A 17,182-nucleotide genomic window follows, 5' to 3' on the forward strand; every position below is an offset into this window, starting at 1 on the left:
CTTAGAGACAATGGACTCCAATAACCAGAGAACAAGGCAAACAAAAGATAATAAAATGAAAAACACCAATGGGGTACTTATCTGAAGAGGTAGAACCAGCAGACGAACAAGCGTTTGGACTGACGGCAAAGAAGTTCTGAGTATGGCAAATCCGGATGTCATCTTTATGCCCTACACCATGCATGGGGAACATGTGTGAGACATACACATACCATTTACAACTAAAAGGTCTTGGTACACTGGCCGGACATATGGCTACCCTTGTTAGGGGATGCCTATTGTAAAGAATACTACTTCTTCTTCTTCTTTCGGCTTTTCCTGGTTAGGGGTCGCCACAGCGGATCACCTGTCCGCTCATGATTGGCAGTGGAATTTTACAGTGTCGAGTTGCCAGCCCGGCACCCAACCTTCCACAGAAGGCACACACACATGCACTCACACCTAGGGCCAATTTAGAGTGTCCAATCCACCTACTGCATGTCTTTGGGATGTGGGAGGAAACCGGAGCAACCGGAGGAAACCCATGCGACCACAGGGAGGACATGCAGACTCCGCACAGAAGGCACCCCAGCCGAGAATCGAACCGGAGAACCTCTTGCTGTGAGGCAACAAAGAATACTGCAACAGTTAAATGGAAAAACATATCCTGCTTCCTCTTCAACAGGTTATCTACTGGGTCCTGAGAAAGCTGTGCAAAGAGGCTTTCCGCTTTAAAGAAATGCTTCCATGGAAGACTGTCTAAGCTCCATTTAAGAGGGAAAGCTTCAGCAAGACTATCCTGTGCAATTACATGGCTAAGGCCGCAACCTTATCAACAGCATCAGCACAATCAAAACCACACAAGGGCAGATGGCGTTTCACTCTGGGCAGTAGAAATAGAGAGTCTTAACCATTTCTTCATACCTGAGCCTAAACCTGGCATGGGAGAATGATTTTTCCAGCACCTGTCTCACTAGGGTGAAATTTCTTCATTACACTATGACTTACAGAAAGTTTATTTTTCTTATAGATGCAAAGGGTGTTTTCAGGGTGCAAGTATGTACGGTATTCCTTGGTGGCTGGGACCACAGGGATATAACCCAAGACTTCTCCTCCTTCTCCTCTTTAATTTGTTTTTACTTGGAGGAAGGAATGATGACATGTCTTGAGCACTTCATAAGATTCAAAGTTTCTCCAAAGGATGTGGGGAGGGCTCGCTGTTCTCATCTGTACCACAGAAAACAGCCAACTTGTCTTTCAGAATTTTCCAACTAAGACAATGTGAAGTGGGTATCCCTTCCCCACCAGTTCCAGCAGTGACATGGTTATGCAAGGGTCAAGTGCACACACCATGTAATGGGTGACAGGGTACACCATCCAACTATATGCCTGCCAACGTGGCACAGGGACATAAGAGGCTTGCAATATGCACGGAGAGGAAGAAAACCTGGAGGACTTTCACCTACTCGAGCCATTACATCTTGCTGAATCTGGCAGAGAGAGACCAGGAGAGAAGACCTCCCCCCAAACAACAACCATTCTGCAGCTACAACTTGAAGGATTACACCTAAGGATCACACGAACAGTGACTTGCCCCAAACACTCAACTAGGGGATTGATGGCACCTACATTTTGGGACGTACCTTCCCCAGAGGCTAGGTGCACTGTAATTGACATTACAGCATGTGCTGGCATAGGAGGCACATACCCTTGAGTACAGGAACTTCTGAAAAGATTCCAAACTACAAGATGAAGAGAGTATTAACCTAAATATACAACTATCACCATTCATGGAGGGGTTGCATATGTTAGAGTTTTAGTTACTTGGCAAAATTTAAGAGAAATTTACCCCTTTGGTCATATCTCCTACTGAGGTTCCTTCAAGGAAAAGATGAATTATCCAACAAGATCTTGTTATTTGCATGACTAGGCTATGAATTCACCTGTCATTTTCAGTGATAGACAAACATTTTAACATGGCATAATCTACTCCTGTACTCACTGAAACTCCACATAAAAAATGAAGCAAGCGGTTAAAGTACATAATGTTTAGTTAATGCAACAGTACCGCACATGCTTGTAAAGTAAATGACAGTAAAGGGGTACCCCTCTCCCTAAAAGGCTTTCTCTACCACCTTAAACACACAATCAATCTTTTCTCCTTCAAATGAAACCAAAAGAAATAATACAGCAACGGCCAATACAGTATTCAAAGCTGGAATATGCATTACACTTGATCACCTTTCACTCCTCACATAAGTCATTAATAATTTAAATATCCAAAGTAAGATTTTCAGATTTGCTCTCCAGGCAGATGTGGATACTCATCATTGCTTCCTACCATAAAAAGTAAACTGGTTACCCATTACAGTACCATTATTGTACTACACACCCTTATATATGTGTGTACACACACACACACACACACACACACACACACATATATATATATGGGTCTACTTCAACCCATCGAAATTACATTGAACCAAAGGTCACTTACCCGATCCCAGTTCTTAGAAACTTCAGTTATCCGAAAGCACGGACTGCCAAAATCCTTTCCCTGTGAAAGGAACCAATTATCCACCATGGTGTACTTTGCCCTTTCTTCAATGTAGTGTGATGTTGGACTTGGAATATTTAAGTAGGGGGGGTGTGGAGGCGAAGCCCCCACTTTGGTGGGTTTAGTTGTGGTCCGTGTAGGTTTTTTCTCACGCTAGCCAAGTGGTTCCTTTCACAAGGAAAAGATTTTGGCAGTCCATGCTTTGAAACAACTGAAGTTTCTAAGAACTGGGATTGGGTGAGTGAGATATATATATATATATATATATATATATATATATATATATATATATGCAGCATGGAACCAACTATAACCTAAAGAAACCCAGAACACAATGGAAACATAAATAAATCTTAACCTCCACCTACAGAACAAGGCAAAATGCTCTTGCTTTCGTGATGTTGGATAATTACTGTACTGTAATTACCACAACTAAGTCTTAGGCTCTGTAAGCTAGAAATTAACTTGCAAATTCACTGAATGTAACATCAAATAGAAATTAATTTTTTTAATTGTTCCTCCTAAATGTATATTTTGTAAATATTATATACACCAAGACTGGCCATTGTTTGAGATACTATCCATTACTATATACGATTTGTATTTACCTCCACCTTTTTACAATGTTAACAGGATGCACTATGCCTGAATATTGTACCTGGGTTGTGACTGAAAAGGGTCAACAGGCCATCTCAATTACCCCATTAACAAACTGTAAATAGATAAGATCAAAGTACAAACTATCTAAATACTTTGGAAAACATACCAATCAGGATGTTAACTATAAAGACAGACTAGTTAAAATAGCGGTCTTCAACCACATTTCTAAATTGCTTTTGAAATGCAAATATGCAGTTTCAGCTTTGCAACTTCTGTTACTTCTACCTCACAACAGGCAGACATTAGTCTGAGAACTAACCTGTCCTCTGTAGTTGAAGCAATGCTTATTGAAGAGTGAGTTAATCTGTGGATCCTGAGCAGCACTGAACAGTAAAGTCTGACGGTAGTATTTAGACCAGTTATTTAGGTTCCACATCCGAACGCGGGAGAAATCAACACCATGAGGATCTAAAGGTTGGAGATTCATAGTTTTCATAAGAAGCTATAAGAGAAAGTAAATTAAACCATCATTAATAGCACAATGCTGTGACACTATTAAAGGTTTAGCTTCAAAGGCATCAACAAAATCAACTCACAAAAAATATGATGCATTGCAAATCTTGGGTATTCTTTCACAGATAATCGCACAGATCTATATTCACTTATCAGGAAGAAAGACAAGAACAAAGCAGAAGAAAGGGTAGAACTGGTGGTGGAAGAAATGGCAGAACTGATAAGGGGAACAGGATGCTGATGTGTTTGAAGTTAGTCATGATGACCCTGGACAGTGAGGGTCAAGTCCTGCTAATGACAGAAAGTAACAGAAGCCAACAGTGCACATACAACTGTGTGCACACCAACAAGGAAAAAGGGAAGCTATGGTGGAGTTTTGCACTTGCTGTACCAAAGAAATGAGGAGCAAATTAACAAGGTCAGTAATGCAGATAAAACCTCAGGGGAAGTGCTTTGTTTCAAAAATTGTGAGTGCAGAGCTTTTGGATGTGTCAGAAGTTATGTAAGATTCTCAGAATCAGGTAGGGGGGAGGTGGAGGTTGGTGTGTGTGTGGTGGGGGGGGGGAGACAGCACTGGGGCTGAGCTTACACTGAAAATATAAGCTTAAAGGCTTCAAATATACACAAGAGTGGTCCACATGACTGCAAACAGATACAAATGGTAAAGGAATATGAGGATTTGGTGAAGCAGCATGCACATAAAATGGCAGATATCTTGGAGGTACACTAAATCCTATGCAGATTTTTGTTCCAAAGGCAGAATGTAGTGCAAGTGCTTACCAAATCAGGTGTTCGGATCTCTTCTTCTGATACACTGTACTCGATTACTGGTCTGATGAAGGCCGTGTACAGTGGTACAATGACATCCTTGCATCTTAGATGCTATGCCCTTACTTATAAGCTGAGCCATATAGGACTTCCTCACCGCCAGGGCCACATGGTGGTCAAAGTTCAGATTATGATCTAAGTACTCAGATCTCTCACCACTGGGTCCACTCTTATGGGTGTGCTATCAATGTTGTAATTTTCATGGATATTTGATTTCCCAAAGGGTACCATTATGAATTTCTTTGCATTTCATTTGAAACCATGGCTCTAACACCAATCGTTAGTCTATGTCAGTCCTTTCTGTAGGATCTCACATCATTTGGGAAGGGAGTGATTGCCCCAAACTTGCATCATCAGCAAACTTGTTCAGCGAAAGGGCATCTACAATTGCCTTGACATCTGAAAAGTATATCTCAAACAGGAGGGGGCCCAGCACTGAGCCCTGTGGTACTCCACTGGTGACTGGCCTCTTGGTGGATGTGGATTCCCCCACTCTAAAAATGTACACTACCTGTAAGACATTTGGCTATCCATCTGGTGATGCAGAGGTTTATGCCCAGTTTTGTGAGTTTATCTATAATACCAGAGTGGGGTACTGTGTCAAATGCCTTGGCCAGGTCAAGGTAGGCAGTATGCACTGTCTTACCCTCATCCATGGCCTTGACAACCTTCTCAAAGCAGTCCATCAGACTGAGCAGGCAGGACCTGCCCTTGACAAAGATGAACTGGGTTGGACCTAGAGTCTGGAGATTTCCTGTGTCATTGTTAATCAGGTCCAAGATTATCCTTTCCTTAGCTTTGCATATGAGGCTAGTCAGACTTATAGGTCAGTAGTTTCCTCGGTACATTGATGGTCCTACAAATGTGCAGAGGGTGACTGTTTCTGTCCTCCACTCTACTGGGACAAAGTCTGAGTGGAGACTGTGGTTAAAGAAAGATCTGAATGAGTCAGTTATGTCACGTTTCAAGCTATTTAACAGGAACCCAAGGATTTCATCAGGTCCCATTGATGCTGCATTTCTAGCATTAGACAGCTCATCGGCAATCTATTATTTTGTGATAATAGGAGTGGTAAGTGTGTACTTCACAGGGAGTGACCAGAGGTGATGAGAGGGTGAAATCTGAGCTGAATTTATCAGCCAGTAGGTTTGCTTTTTCTTCTGGCTTTGTATAGATAGTGTCATCTACAGCCAACCCTGCACATTGTTGAGTGTTTCCCTTAAGATTTCAGACATAACTAAAAATGCGTTGTGGTTATCCTTTGCTTGGGAGGCTATTTTAGTCTTGTATTTAGCTCTTGAAGACTTGACAATTTCCCTGATTTGCCTGTTGAGACTAATGAGGGATTTGTTTTTCTCTGTTGTGTACACTCCCACTTGCTTCTAGGCAGGACGTTCTTCCTTCTGTTTTATAATCTATTTGTGCTGGTGATCCAACAGGGTGACTTGTTTTTCCGGCTAGACCTGGATTTAGATCAGTCAGATACTGCTGCTTACTATGCAGCTGTTTAAGTGGGTGTACAGGGTATCCATGTATACTTCTACATAGGTTTTCATTTTTTCGGGGTTAGGTGGACTTTTAAAATTACCTATGTTATCATGTAATAGAAGGTAGTTTGCCTTGGAAAAATTCTGCAGGATTTTGTGGTTTATGGGGCTTCTACCATTACATTTATTTCAAAGGAGACCAATTTATGATCCAATCTTACCAACGAGGACATTCCATTGGAGCTGCAACACTTCCCCATGTTTATGAGTACTATGTCAAGGATATTTGAGCATCTAGTGGAAGTGCAGACCAACTGTTCCAGAGCATTTGCACTGACAAAGTCCAGGAATCTCTGAGCTTGTATGTTAGCAGTCATATATGTTTCCCAGTTTATGGAGGGGTAGTTAAAATCGCCTGTGAGTAGTGTGTTGGGCTGAATGGTAAGTGATTCTAGCAACTTCAGGTATGCACAGTGGTGTTCATGGTTGTGGACCTGTAGCTAGCGATATTATAGAAAAACACCCACAGCTTGTAAAAAGCACAGGCACTGCCACTCCAAGAAAAACCCCTTTATTGGAATAAAAACAGATTAAGTACTTTCTTCAAGCTAATTCACAGACTTCTTAAGTTACTATAAGGACTGACATTTAAATTGTGGAGCTTTGATGGTTAGAATTGATTCTGAAGAAGTCTGTGAATTAGCTTGATAAAAGCGCTTAATCTGTTTTTATTTCAATAAATGGGTTTTCTTGGAGTGACTGTGCTTCTTGCGAGCTTTGGGTATTTTTCCACAATAGTGGTTTGAACTTTTTGGCTCCTGGTTTGTGCTGTAGCTAGCGGTGAGATGGTGGGGGATTTTGCCTGTGGTCTACTGGAAGTAGGGTAGCTCAAGTAAGCCACCCTGCTTGACCAGTCTTGTGGTTTGATTACTTTTTATGTAAATGGAAACATCTCCTCCTTTCATTTTTTTCCTTTTCAGAGGGTAGTCTAAATGTGTGAAAGGCACTGTAGTCTTGCATTGCTGGGGTGCTTTCCACTGTCTTGAACCACGTCTCTGTAACTGCACAAACATCAACATTCTCCAAGGCAAGGAGAGCTTCAAGGGAGAGCAGTTTCTTGTTAAGACTCCTAGCACGGAGTAGTAGTACCTTCAGGTTGGCATTAGAAGAATTTGAAAGCATAGTTTTAATTAAGAAGTAGTCAAAAGTCAACATAACAATATGGTCACAGCTGTTAAGTGAAGCAGGAAACAGCTGGCATTCATATTCACGTACAAGATCCGAATAGTATAATTAAAGTGATTAAAATAATGCTTTACTCATTGCTTTAAGTTGAGGAAGTCTTCTCAACTATGTCAAATGCAAAGCTCTTTTCTGCATTAAATGTAAATCGGTGAGTCTAGCAAATACAAAAAGATGAAGAAAACTGTAAGTGTGCATTTAATGCACCTTCAGGAAGGCATAGACCCTTCAGACTCCTGTATGAAATGTCATCTGTGTCGGATATACTTCAGACTGCAACTGCACAAATAAACTGAAGGATCAGATTGTGTTGTGAACATGACCGATGACCTGCTAGTCTGAGGGCAGACACAGAAACATGACAAGAGGCAAATACAATTGTTGAATAAACAGACGGCATCATTTTAAATTAGGTACAGCAAGTACAAAATAAGAGTTACAAGACTGAAATACACATATCATCCTCTTAACTTTAGAGGGACTGAAACCAGACTTGGAGAAAGTCACAGTACTGGTGCAAAGATCAAAGCCAGAACAAATGTAGAAGGGAGACAAGCAAGCACTGATGAGAATTTCTGGGAATGATTTAGTAGCTAACCAAGTCTATGCCTAATATATCTAAGATAAACCAACAAGTCTTAAAAAGATACAACCTGGGAATATAGCTACAAATCAGGGAAAAACTGTTGAGATGTTTCATGGAAATCCTAGGAAGTTCAAGGTTATGGACAGTCTTGTTGACCATTATGTCTAGCCAGGTCCCACTCTGGACTGTACTTCCCCTCTCGAGTAGGGCTACAACATTCATGCCCAGGGAGAATTTATGAAGAGTATGTGGCATTTGTATCTTTTTCTCACTGTTTTTGCAAGAAAATATTTACAATGCCTTTGAACTAACAAAGTGCATCCTCAATTAATTTAACCAACAAAGGTCACATAAGGATATGGATAAATCCAGGACTTGTTTTTATACAGGACAAATCTTGTTAAGAACAGCAAGGGAAATTCTCTACTCTTTTGAGACAACTACAAATTTCATTTAGTTCTTTCTGGACAACCACCTAAACAGCAATATAACAGAACATAGGAAACTGTCATACAATGTCACATCAAAGGACAGCACCTCTGGAAAGACAGCATCCTCAAGGTTAGAAAAGAAAGGGGACAAGCCTGATTTAAATGCGGAACAAGCATCAACATTTAACTAAGAGGATGAAATAAATTTGAGACGTTCTGACAAAATGCAGATTCGTGACGTAATAGGAATATATTATGTCACCTCTGGACATCAGCAGGACATGTACAGTATGCAGCAATGGATAACAGAAACAGTAAATTCTACATTATTGCCCCCCCTACATCATCAAGATTCCCAGTCATAATAGCAGGCTTATTCTGTAGCTCTTGAATGATGACTACAAAAGGAAATCAACAGATCCTATTCTAATTCATAACATACAATGCCTCAAACCATGCAATAAAAAGCTTCAAATGTAAAACGCTATCCATCTTATTATGCTTAACTTACCAAAACATGTTCCCAGTTCTGCATTAAATATACATCTGCCTGGTCCATCACAAGAATTTCTATGGAAGACAGGAAATCAAAATCTCGTTTTACATCACCCTCTACACCAATAACTGTCCTCAGCCCAAGTGGAGATGCAATGATGATATCACTCGAGTAAAATGGTGCATAAAGTCTCATACTTCTCTGAAGAATACCAACTCCTATCGAAAAAAAAAATATTTCTATGTGAAATGTTAAATATGAGAGGCATCAAAAACTGCACAAAGATAATTTTTATTTGCAAAGGTGATCCTCAAGACTTAATGAGCTTTATTTGATCAGGTACATTACACTGCCAAATTTAAATACAGACCTCAGAACCTGAATGTATCCTGCACAGGCTCATACTGCTACTTTGCCACTGATTTTCACTTTATGTACTTTATACCTTCTGGACTCAGCAAGACTCATGGAAATACTGCCACCCCAGAATATAAATCAGAAACATAAATTAGGCTGCCCATAATTCAGAAGCATGAATTTTAATGCAGTTCTCAAAGGAAGAATCAGGTGAACCATAAATATTTTACTTGTAATCAGGTAAGTGCGATAATTACAAATGACCAGTGGTCAGCATGCCTAAACTTCCTTGTACAAATAGTTAATCATCCTACAAGGGATCCCCAAATATACTTGATCTTGTCCTTACAAATAAGGCTATTTCATCGAAATCTCCATAGTATCATCTTTCCTTGTTAAATCCAATCATAAATCTGTGGACTGTTCCTTTAAATCTGGTGAAGCTTCCCAGCAAATACTTCTTTGTTTGGGGACATCTCAAAGGAAACTTCCTTCAGTTACTTGATGACCTAAATAAACTCTGCTGTAATTCTCTTATAATGGATCCCATTGTTAAGGCTAACATCTATGCCTCTGAACAGCAGGCTCTATCTGATCACATATGAGACATTTAAATACAAACCCATATGGTGGAACATCGGTATACTCACAGATGCAGCAATACAGGATGAGGTGAGAGAGTCAAAATAAGAATATGGGAAACCTAAGATGGCAACTGAAGCTCAATGAAGACAAATATAACCTGCTGTACCTGGGCCATAGAAACCCTAGTATGAATTATTAGCTAGGAGGAATTGCACTATTTATCTTATTTTTTTGTGGTTGCCAAAAATTTTATACAGGTGAAACAACAAAAAGAATTTGAGAACATTTGAGAGATATTAGGAACCAACATTTAAGAGTCCAACTGCAAAACATTCAAAGGAATGTGCACTCACTTTAAATTATTTCAAATCTGCAATTTTGATGCAATGCCTTGTAGACTTTAAACAATGGTTAAGGTATAAAAAGAGTTATTTTATCTTGAAATATGTAACATATCAGACACAGTGTTTGAATATTTAAATTAAATGGAGTACCTCTTTCAAGTAATGTCTCTTCAATGATTGATTGTTTAGTAAATGTTATTTATTAGTATATTAGTAAATGTTATTTATTAGTATATTGTTCAAGTATAAAATGGATTATTGCAATGTACTTCTGTTTCTTTGTAAGGCTGGAAAGCCCAAGCATCAGAGTCTTTTAATTATATTAATAAAAGCTAAGTTTTATTCAGACAAGTTGTACTTAACACTGACAAGTATTTTGTCTGAAGCTCTTAGTGCAACAAGGAGTGGAACTGTGGGAGTTTTATCACATCTGGCTTAGCCATACAAAAAAAGTAATACCTGGCTGCTTGAAGGAGTCCTGGGGAAAGCCACTGGAAATGTGTGGGATGGAAGGTATGACCAGATACTACAGAAACTCCAGGTCTTCCCACTAGACTAGAATAGTCAGGAGGTATATAATACCGATGCAAAAGATCAAATCAAAGAGATATGAATGGTTCGTCTTGAACATGAAGGGTGGGTGTGGAGGAAGGGGCACAGCACATTGCAGCAGACTCGCTGCCTACATCCCTGATAGTGCTTTAGACAAAGAGGCTTGTGGACCCATGAAACAGACTACCAGAAAGGGAGTGGAAATGTAAGAAACTATTCAAGGGGGCAGGAGACAGAGAGAGAAAAGGTGAAACGGAAATTAGGATGAGGAGAATGTAGAATGTCAAATACGCTTAATGGATATAATATTTAGGCAGCTTCTTTTCAGCTATCATGCTGTTAAGCTAATGCAAATATATATATATATGGAAACACTTCACATAATCGAATGACTGAAATCTCGAATTTCATATGGTCGAGACCATATGATCGAGATTTCAGTAAATCGAATATGTGTAGTGTTCAAAAATAAGAGTTTAATTACCTTAATATGTTACGTGCACACAGAGGCAAGTATTGTTGTAAGCTCTGTGTGTGCATAATGTTTTATTTGTTTTGCGATGTTGACAGGAAATGAGAAATCTCCCATTTTGCGCTTCTGCATACAGCGCAAGACGGGAGATTTCCCATTTCCCCACTGTAGCGCGATCTTGGAGTTGGTATATTTAAGTACGGGAGGTGTGGGGGGGTGCAGGGGGGCAAAGCCCCCCTGCAAAAGCAAAGTTTGTCTTTTTTTTTTTTTTTTTAGTTTCGCTTCAGAAGTTCGAGTTTGCGAAACTCGATCTTTTGGTTTTGGTTATTTGCAGTTCGAGATTTTGTAAATTTGAGCTTCTGAAGTGAATCCATATATATATATATATATATATATATATATATATATATATATATATACACACATAAACACATATGTACACATATACATGCACACACACATACATAGTACTATGCAAATAATGCAGGTACAGTACATCTCTTCACATACAGATCTACCCTGAAAGTGTACTTAATCATAGGGCTGATAAGAAGTGGACAAGAAGAAGCAGTGAACTGAAGAATAAGTTTTTTATTCTACAACTTCTAGTGAGGTTATGCCGTTCAGTCTATTAATTTACATCTGACAGTAGAATGATTCAGATTTGCACACCTTACAGATTTAAATTTCTGATTTACAGTTAGCAGACAACAATGGAAAATATACTACTTAACTTCTGAAGTGACCCATGCCTGTTACTTGTTTAATTTCTGAATGGACTGTTTAAGTGAAGAAACAACCTTATTTTGCCTTTGCAGACAATGAAGTTAAATTAATTTTTCATATTTACTTATTTCAGCTTTACTTAGTTGCACATGTCTGAAATGGAGTTTATGGATAAAAAGTAATTTGTACCTGGTATTTGACAAAGTGGGTTAAGTCAGGTGTAAGTGCTTGTCCTTGGCTCCCTACTGAAATGCTGGCACTCAAAATGCCGACTGCCAATAAGCTGAAAAAAGAAAACACCAAAACTACAGGAGAAGAGAGAATCTCGGACATTGCTCCTTTCCTTTAAACTCCTTTTTTGCAGGGAAGCCAGACCCCTTCAGCTCCATACTTATACATACTAACCCAGAGATTACCATACCTTGGAGAAAAGGTATTATTCCAGGAAATGGCCATATTGGACTTTGTATATGCAAGTCCATTTTATCATCCATTAAGTGGTTACTCTCGTCTTCTACTTAAAGGTATCCATCAAGTGCTCTTGGATCACCCCTGATGCTTGTGTCCAGTGGACTTATCAGATAACAAATAAATGAAAAATATGGATAACAATGTATGTAGGACAAATCATTTACAATACACTACTGACATCTATAGTTATTGCTTATGGGTTAGGTGCTTGAATAAAAGGTCACATTTTAATTATGTACCCACTGCTTAAGTACCAGTAAGCCTGTTAGTGAGTCCAAACTGGCCACATCTACTAGAGACAATCATAAGGCCTTCTTCACATATGTCCGCAACCTCAAAGGAAGGACCCAGATCTGTTCAGAACTGGTGGTCAAGGACACCACATACACAAATGCTGTAGCTATAGCAAACTTACTGGCTGACAGATTCAGCAAAAACTTCACACCTCTGTCCCCCATCAGTAAATCAGGACATCCACAGTACCTGCCCCCTTCCCTTTATATCTAGGGAGCAAGTCATCACTGCTTTCTCAAAGGCAAAAAATACAGCCTCCATGGGACCCGAAAATATACCAGGCTGCATCATATGTGAACTCAGGCAGGAACTTGCAGCACCATTAGGCGGCCTATTCAGTCAAAGCCTGAGTAGCGGCTTCATCCCAGCTGAATGGAGGATAGCCACTGTCATCCCTTTGCACAAAGGTGGAGCGTCCACCAATCTGGGAAATTATAGACCCATCAGCCTAAATAGCCTGATCTGCAAGGCCATGGAACGGATTATCATGGACCTCATTAACAAGGACATTGGCAACCTCCAAACAGTCGATCTCACACAGTTTGGCTTCGTCAAGAGGAGGTCATGTCTGCTAAATTTGGTCGACTTCTTTGAGACAGTCACCAAAGCCATGGACGAGGGGAAGAAGGTGCACACCTCCTATCTTGACCTGGCCAAAGCCTTTGACACTATTCCCCATTCAGGCATAATAGATAAACTCTCTCAACTAGGCATCAATCCGTATGTTACCAGATGTGTAGCAAACTGGCTCACTGATAGGACATACCTGGTCAAAATAGGGGGAGCCACCTCAAGCAGTAAACCTGTAACAAGAGGCGTACACCAGGGTTTGGTCTTGGGGCCTCTGTTATTTGGGATATATTTTTCTGAGGTGCAGGCCAAAACCAGCGGGCTATGGCTGACCAAGTTTGCAGATGACTGCAAGCTGGGTGCCATCATCAATTCCCCTAGTGATGTAGACATCCTTCAAGGGGGTCTCACTCAGACAAATAACTAAAAGCCCCATCCCTCTACTCAGTTTCATACAGAATCCTCAGAGGTGATCTCTGTCTGACATACAAGGTGATCACACACCCCACCTTGATGGGACTGCTGCATATCCACAAGTCAAGCACCACTTGAGTAACTCGCACACATGGCCTCAACCTGGTCTGCGACATCAACAGGACTTGTTGGCAGGACAGATTTGTGTCCCAGAGATTCCCTCATCTATGGAATATACTCCCTTCTCCATGTCAAGCAGAGTACCTCTTTACCCCTTTTTAAGTGCAACCTGGATAACTAGATGGGAAACAAAAAATATACCCCTGAGATTCCACCAGTGTCCCTGCTGGACAGGGGCATCGGGTGCTGACTTGTCTAAACATGAGCTAAACTCTTGGCTAGGCTTATAACAGCCTAGTAACCTCTTGTGATCCTAGGTTGCAGTGGGTGGCACAGTCACCTCACAGCAAGAGATTCTCTAATTCAATTCTTGGCTGGGGTGCCTTCTGTGCAGAGTCTGCATGTCCTCCCTGTATTCATATGGATTTTCTCAGGGAGCTCCACTTTCCTCCCATATTTGAAAGGCATGCAATAGGTGAACTGGACACTCTAAACTGATCATCGGTGTGAGTGTATGGACGAACAACCACAGCAGGGCTAGCCACCTAGCAGTGTGAACATTGGCTATAGATGAAAGTCAATGTTGAGACACCCTGACCCCATGTGCAAAAATGGGAAGATGGGGATTATGGATGGATGCTAGTGAAAACCACTGAGTTGAAAAACCTAACCTACTGCTAATAAAGTAAAACAATTAAAACAATATAAGATCCAAAAAAGAATATATATTTTACTTTACTTTTGTTAAGTGTGCCAAATTCAGGGGACCATTTTCAACTATGACTTTATGATAAAAAAAAAATCCATACAGAAATAGTACAAACTCCAAATAACATTTTACAGACTTTGGCAAAATACACCTAGAACAGTACATAACTCTGGGCAACATTTTACAGATGTTGGTACTGTGAAAACAAGCTATAGTATAACACAGGTAAGGCTTAAATATTAGTTCAAGTTACAATTACCTTCACAAGTAGAAAATAACATCAGTGTTAGCATTTATACATAAAAAGATTAATACAGTGCACCAGAAGCTTATCCTTAAACTGATGCAGGAAAGAAGAAGGCTTGACATGAAAAGGTAAGGTGTTACATATCTTAAGAGACCGGTAGGAGAAAGTTTGAATGCATCATCTCAGGGAGAATCTACCTGAAATCATAATAAATCTGTGCACAGAAAGTACAGTTGTGTACACTTACCATAAATGCAGATGTTCGCGTGTATTCACTGTTGCAGTCATCACACTTGGGTTATCTGCCTGCAGCTAGCCCTCAGTCAGCCCGAATACCAGAGTCTTGGGATTTTTGCACTGGATGTTGTCGCCTCATCCATGACGTCAGGTTGTCAGGGGTATAAAACATGCAGCCGATGCCATTACATCAGTTTTTCTTGCCCCAGATGTCAGGGGCCCCCAAAATAGGAAGCAATCAAATGGTGTGGAACACGTCCAGTAAAAAGTAAATACCATTTCCATAAGATATGGCCAAAAAAAGAGAATAGGTAGAAAGCATAGAAGAGTCAGGGGGCTGGAGGGAGGGTAACCAGGACTGCAACAGTGAATACACTTGAATATCTACATTTATGGTAAGTGTACACAACTGTACTATGTTCTTCATGTTTCACTGTTGTAGTCATCACACTTGGGTTGATTCCCAAAGCTGAGGAAGGGTGGAGGCAGTCAAGAAGTAGTAGGGCTGGCTAGCAGGCCTTGTAAGACTGCTGTGGCAAATCCAGCTCTGGATTTGGAAAAGATAGGTAAGTGGTAATGCTTGGTGAAGGTGTGTACAGAACTCCAGGTTGCAGCTTCCAGGATGTCCCTGGTAGGCACGCCCCTGAGAAAAGCTGTAGAGGTTGAGGTAGCCCTAGTGGAATGAGGCCTGATCCCATGTGGGGTAGGTTTTCCATTGTGTTTGTAGCAGAAATGGATGCAGTGTGCTATCCATTTAGAAATGGTTTGTTTCGAAATGGCCTTGCCCTCTGCCCCTGTAGCAAAGCTGACCAGCAGCTGGTCAGATTTTCTGAAAGGTTTAGTCCTATCAAGGACTAAACCTGAGCTGTCTGTGCACATCCAAGGAGTGCAGGATCCTTTCCCCTTTATTCTGAGGATTAGGAAAAAAGGCTGGCAAATGGATGAATTGCTTTAAAGCCACACTGGATACCACCCTGGGCATAAAAGATGGGTTAGTCCTGAGGGAAACCCTGTCTGCATGGAAGATAATGAAGGGTTCCACAGCCATAAGGGCCTGTAACTCAGACACTCTTCTTGCTGAAGTGATGGCTAGCAGTAAGGCTGTTTTCCAAGAGAGGAATTTTAACTCTGCTGTAGCAGCCGGCTCAAAAGGGGGAAGCATGAGCTTCTCTAGTACAAAGTTAAGGTCCCAGGCAGGAGTGGGAGCTCTCCTTGGGGGTCTTAAACTGTTAGTGTCTCTCAGGAACTGTTTGATCAGAGGGTGAGAGAAGAGGGGTGGCTCAGTATTGTAATGAGCTGAGATGGCAGAGGAATGAATCTTAATTGATGAGAAGGATAGGCCTTTGTGGAGCAGCTCTGCTAGATAATCTAGGATTTGAGGCAAGGAGGGCATGGCTGTGTCCTTCCCTAGAGACTGGCTCCAAGAACAGTATCTATTCCACTTTTCTGAATAAGATTTCCTAGTACTGGGCCTCCTGGCCTCAAGGAGAACATTCAGCACCTGTTTGCTGAGGGTTGCTGGTGATGTATTCAGGGAATAAGCCAGGCTGTCAGGTTCAGGGTTTGCAGCTGAGGATGTAAAATCTGTCCCTTCTGCTGGGACAGCAGAGAGGGGGTCTGCTGTAGGTGCCAGGGTGGCACTGCTGTCAGACTGCATAGGAGTGGGTACCAGTGCCGGCATGGCCAGTCTGGTGCAATAAGGACTGTCCCTGGCTTGTCCTGCTTGATCTTGAGGAGTACCTTTGGAAGGAGGAGCAGAGGTGGAAAGGCATAGATTGAGAGGTTTTCCCATGTGAAGGATAGGGCATCCACTTTCCAAGCTTGGCTGTGGGGAATTCTGGTGCAAAATTTGTTTAGTTGACGGTTTTGGGGGACGCAAAGAGGTCCACCTCTGGTGTCCCCCACCTGTGTCTGAGTTTGGTTCCAGGTTCCACACGTGTGGGTCCATTAGATTTCTGCTAGTGAATTTTGTTTGCCTGGCAGGAATTGAGCTTGCAGGTGCACTTGGTTGCTTAAGGCTGTGTTCCACGGAGTCATGGCTAACCTGCAGAGTGGGTAGGAGTGAGTTCCCCCCTGCTTGTTTATGTACCACATAACTGTGGTGTTGTCTGTCTTTATCAGGAGTTGTCCTGGCAGGATGAGGTATTTGAAGGCTGTCAGTGCATTCTGTACAGCTCTTTTTGATTGATATGCAGGTGAATTTGCCCTGGGCTCCATTTGCCTTGAATGCATTTGCCTGCCATGTGAGCCCCCCATGCATAGTCTGATGCGTCTGTTGTCAGAGTTTGGATGGTGGGGGGTTGTGAGAAAGGGAGTTCCTTGTTGTGGTTGCAAGCCTCTGCCCACCAAAGGAACTCTGTCG

The 17,182-nt window shown here is 41.2% G+C and overlaps 1 protein-coding gene across 3 annotated transcripts in view; it reads right to left on the minus strand.

The window, feature by feature from the left end:
* Positions 1-17,182, minus strand: part of UTP25 (UTP25 small subunit processor component) — a 1,083,612-nt gene that overhangs the window by 341,217 nt on the left and 725,213 nt on the right. For all 3 annotated transcript variants that reach the window (XM_044061823.1, XM_044061814.1, XM_044061805.1), the window contains exons 8-9: positions 8,738-8,940; positions 3,459-3,641 (exon numbers count right to left, since the gene is read on the minus strand). In XM_044061823.1, coding sequence (XP_043917758.1) covers positions 3,459-3,641; positions 8,738-8,940 — 386 coding nt within the window. The remainder of the gene's footprint in view (positions 1-3,458; positions 3,642-8,737; positions 8,941-17,182) is intronic.

The sequence above is a fragment of the Protopterus annectens genome, chromosome 1.part0 (assembly GCF_019279795.1).
Source record: "Protopterus annectens isolate FY-2018-M chromosome 1.part0, PAN1.0, whole genome shotgun sequence".
NCBI classification, from domain to species: Eukaryota; Metazoa; Chordata; order Ceratodontiformes; family Protopteridae; genus Protopterus; species Protopterus annectens.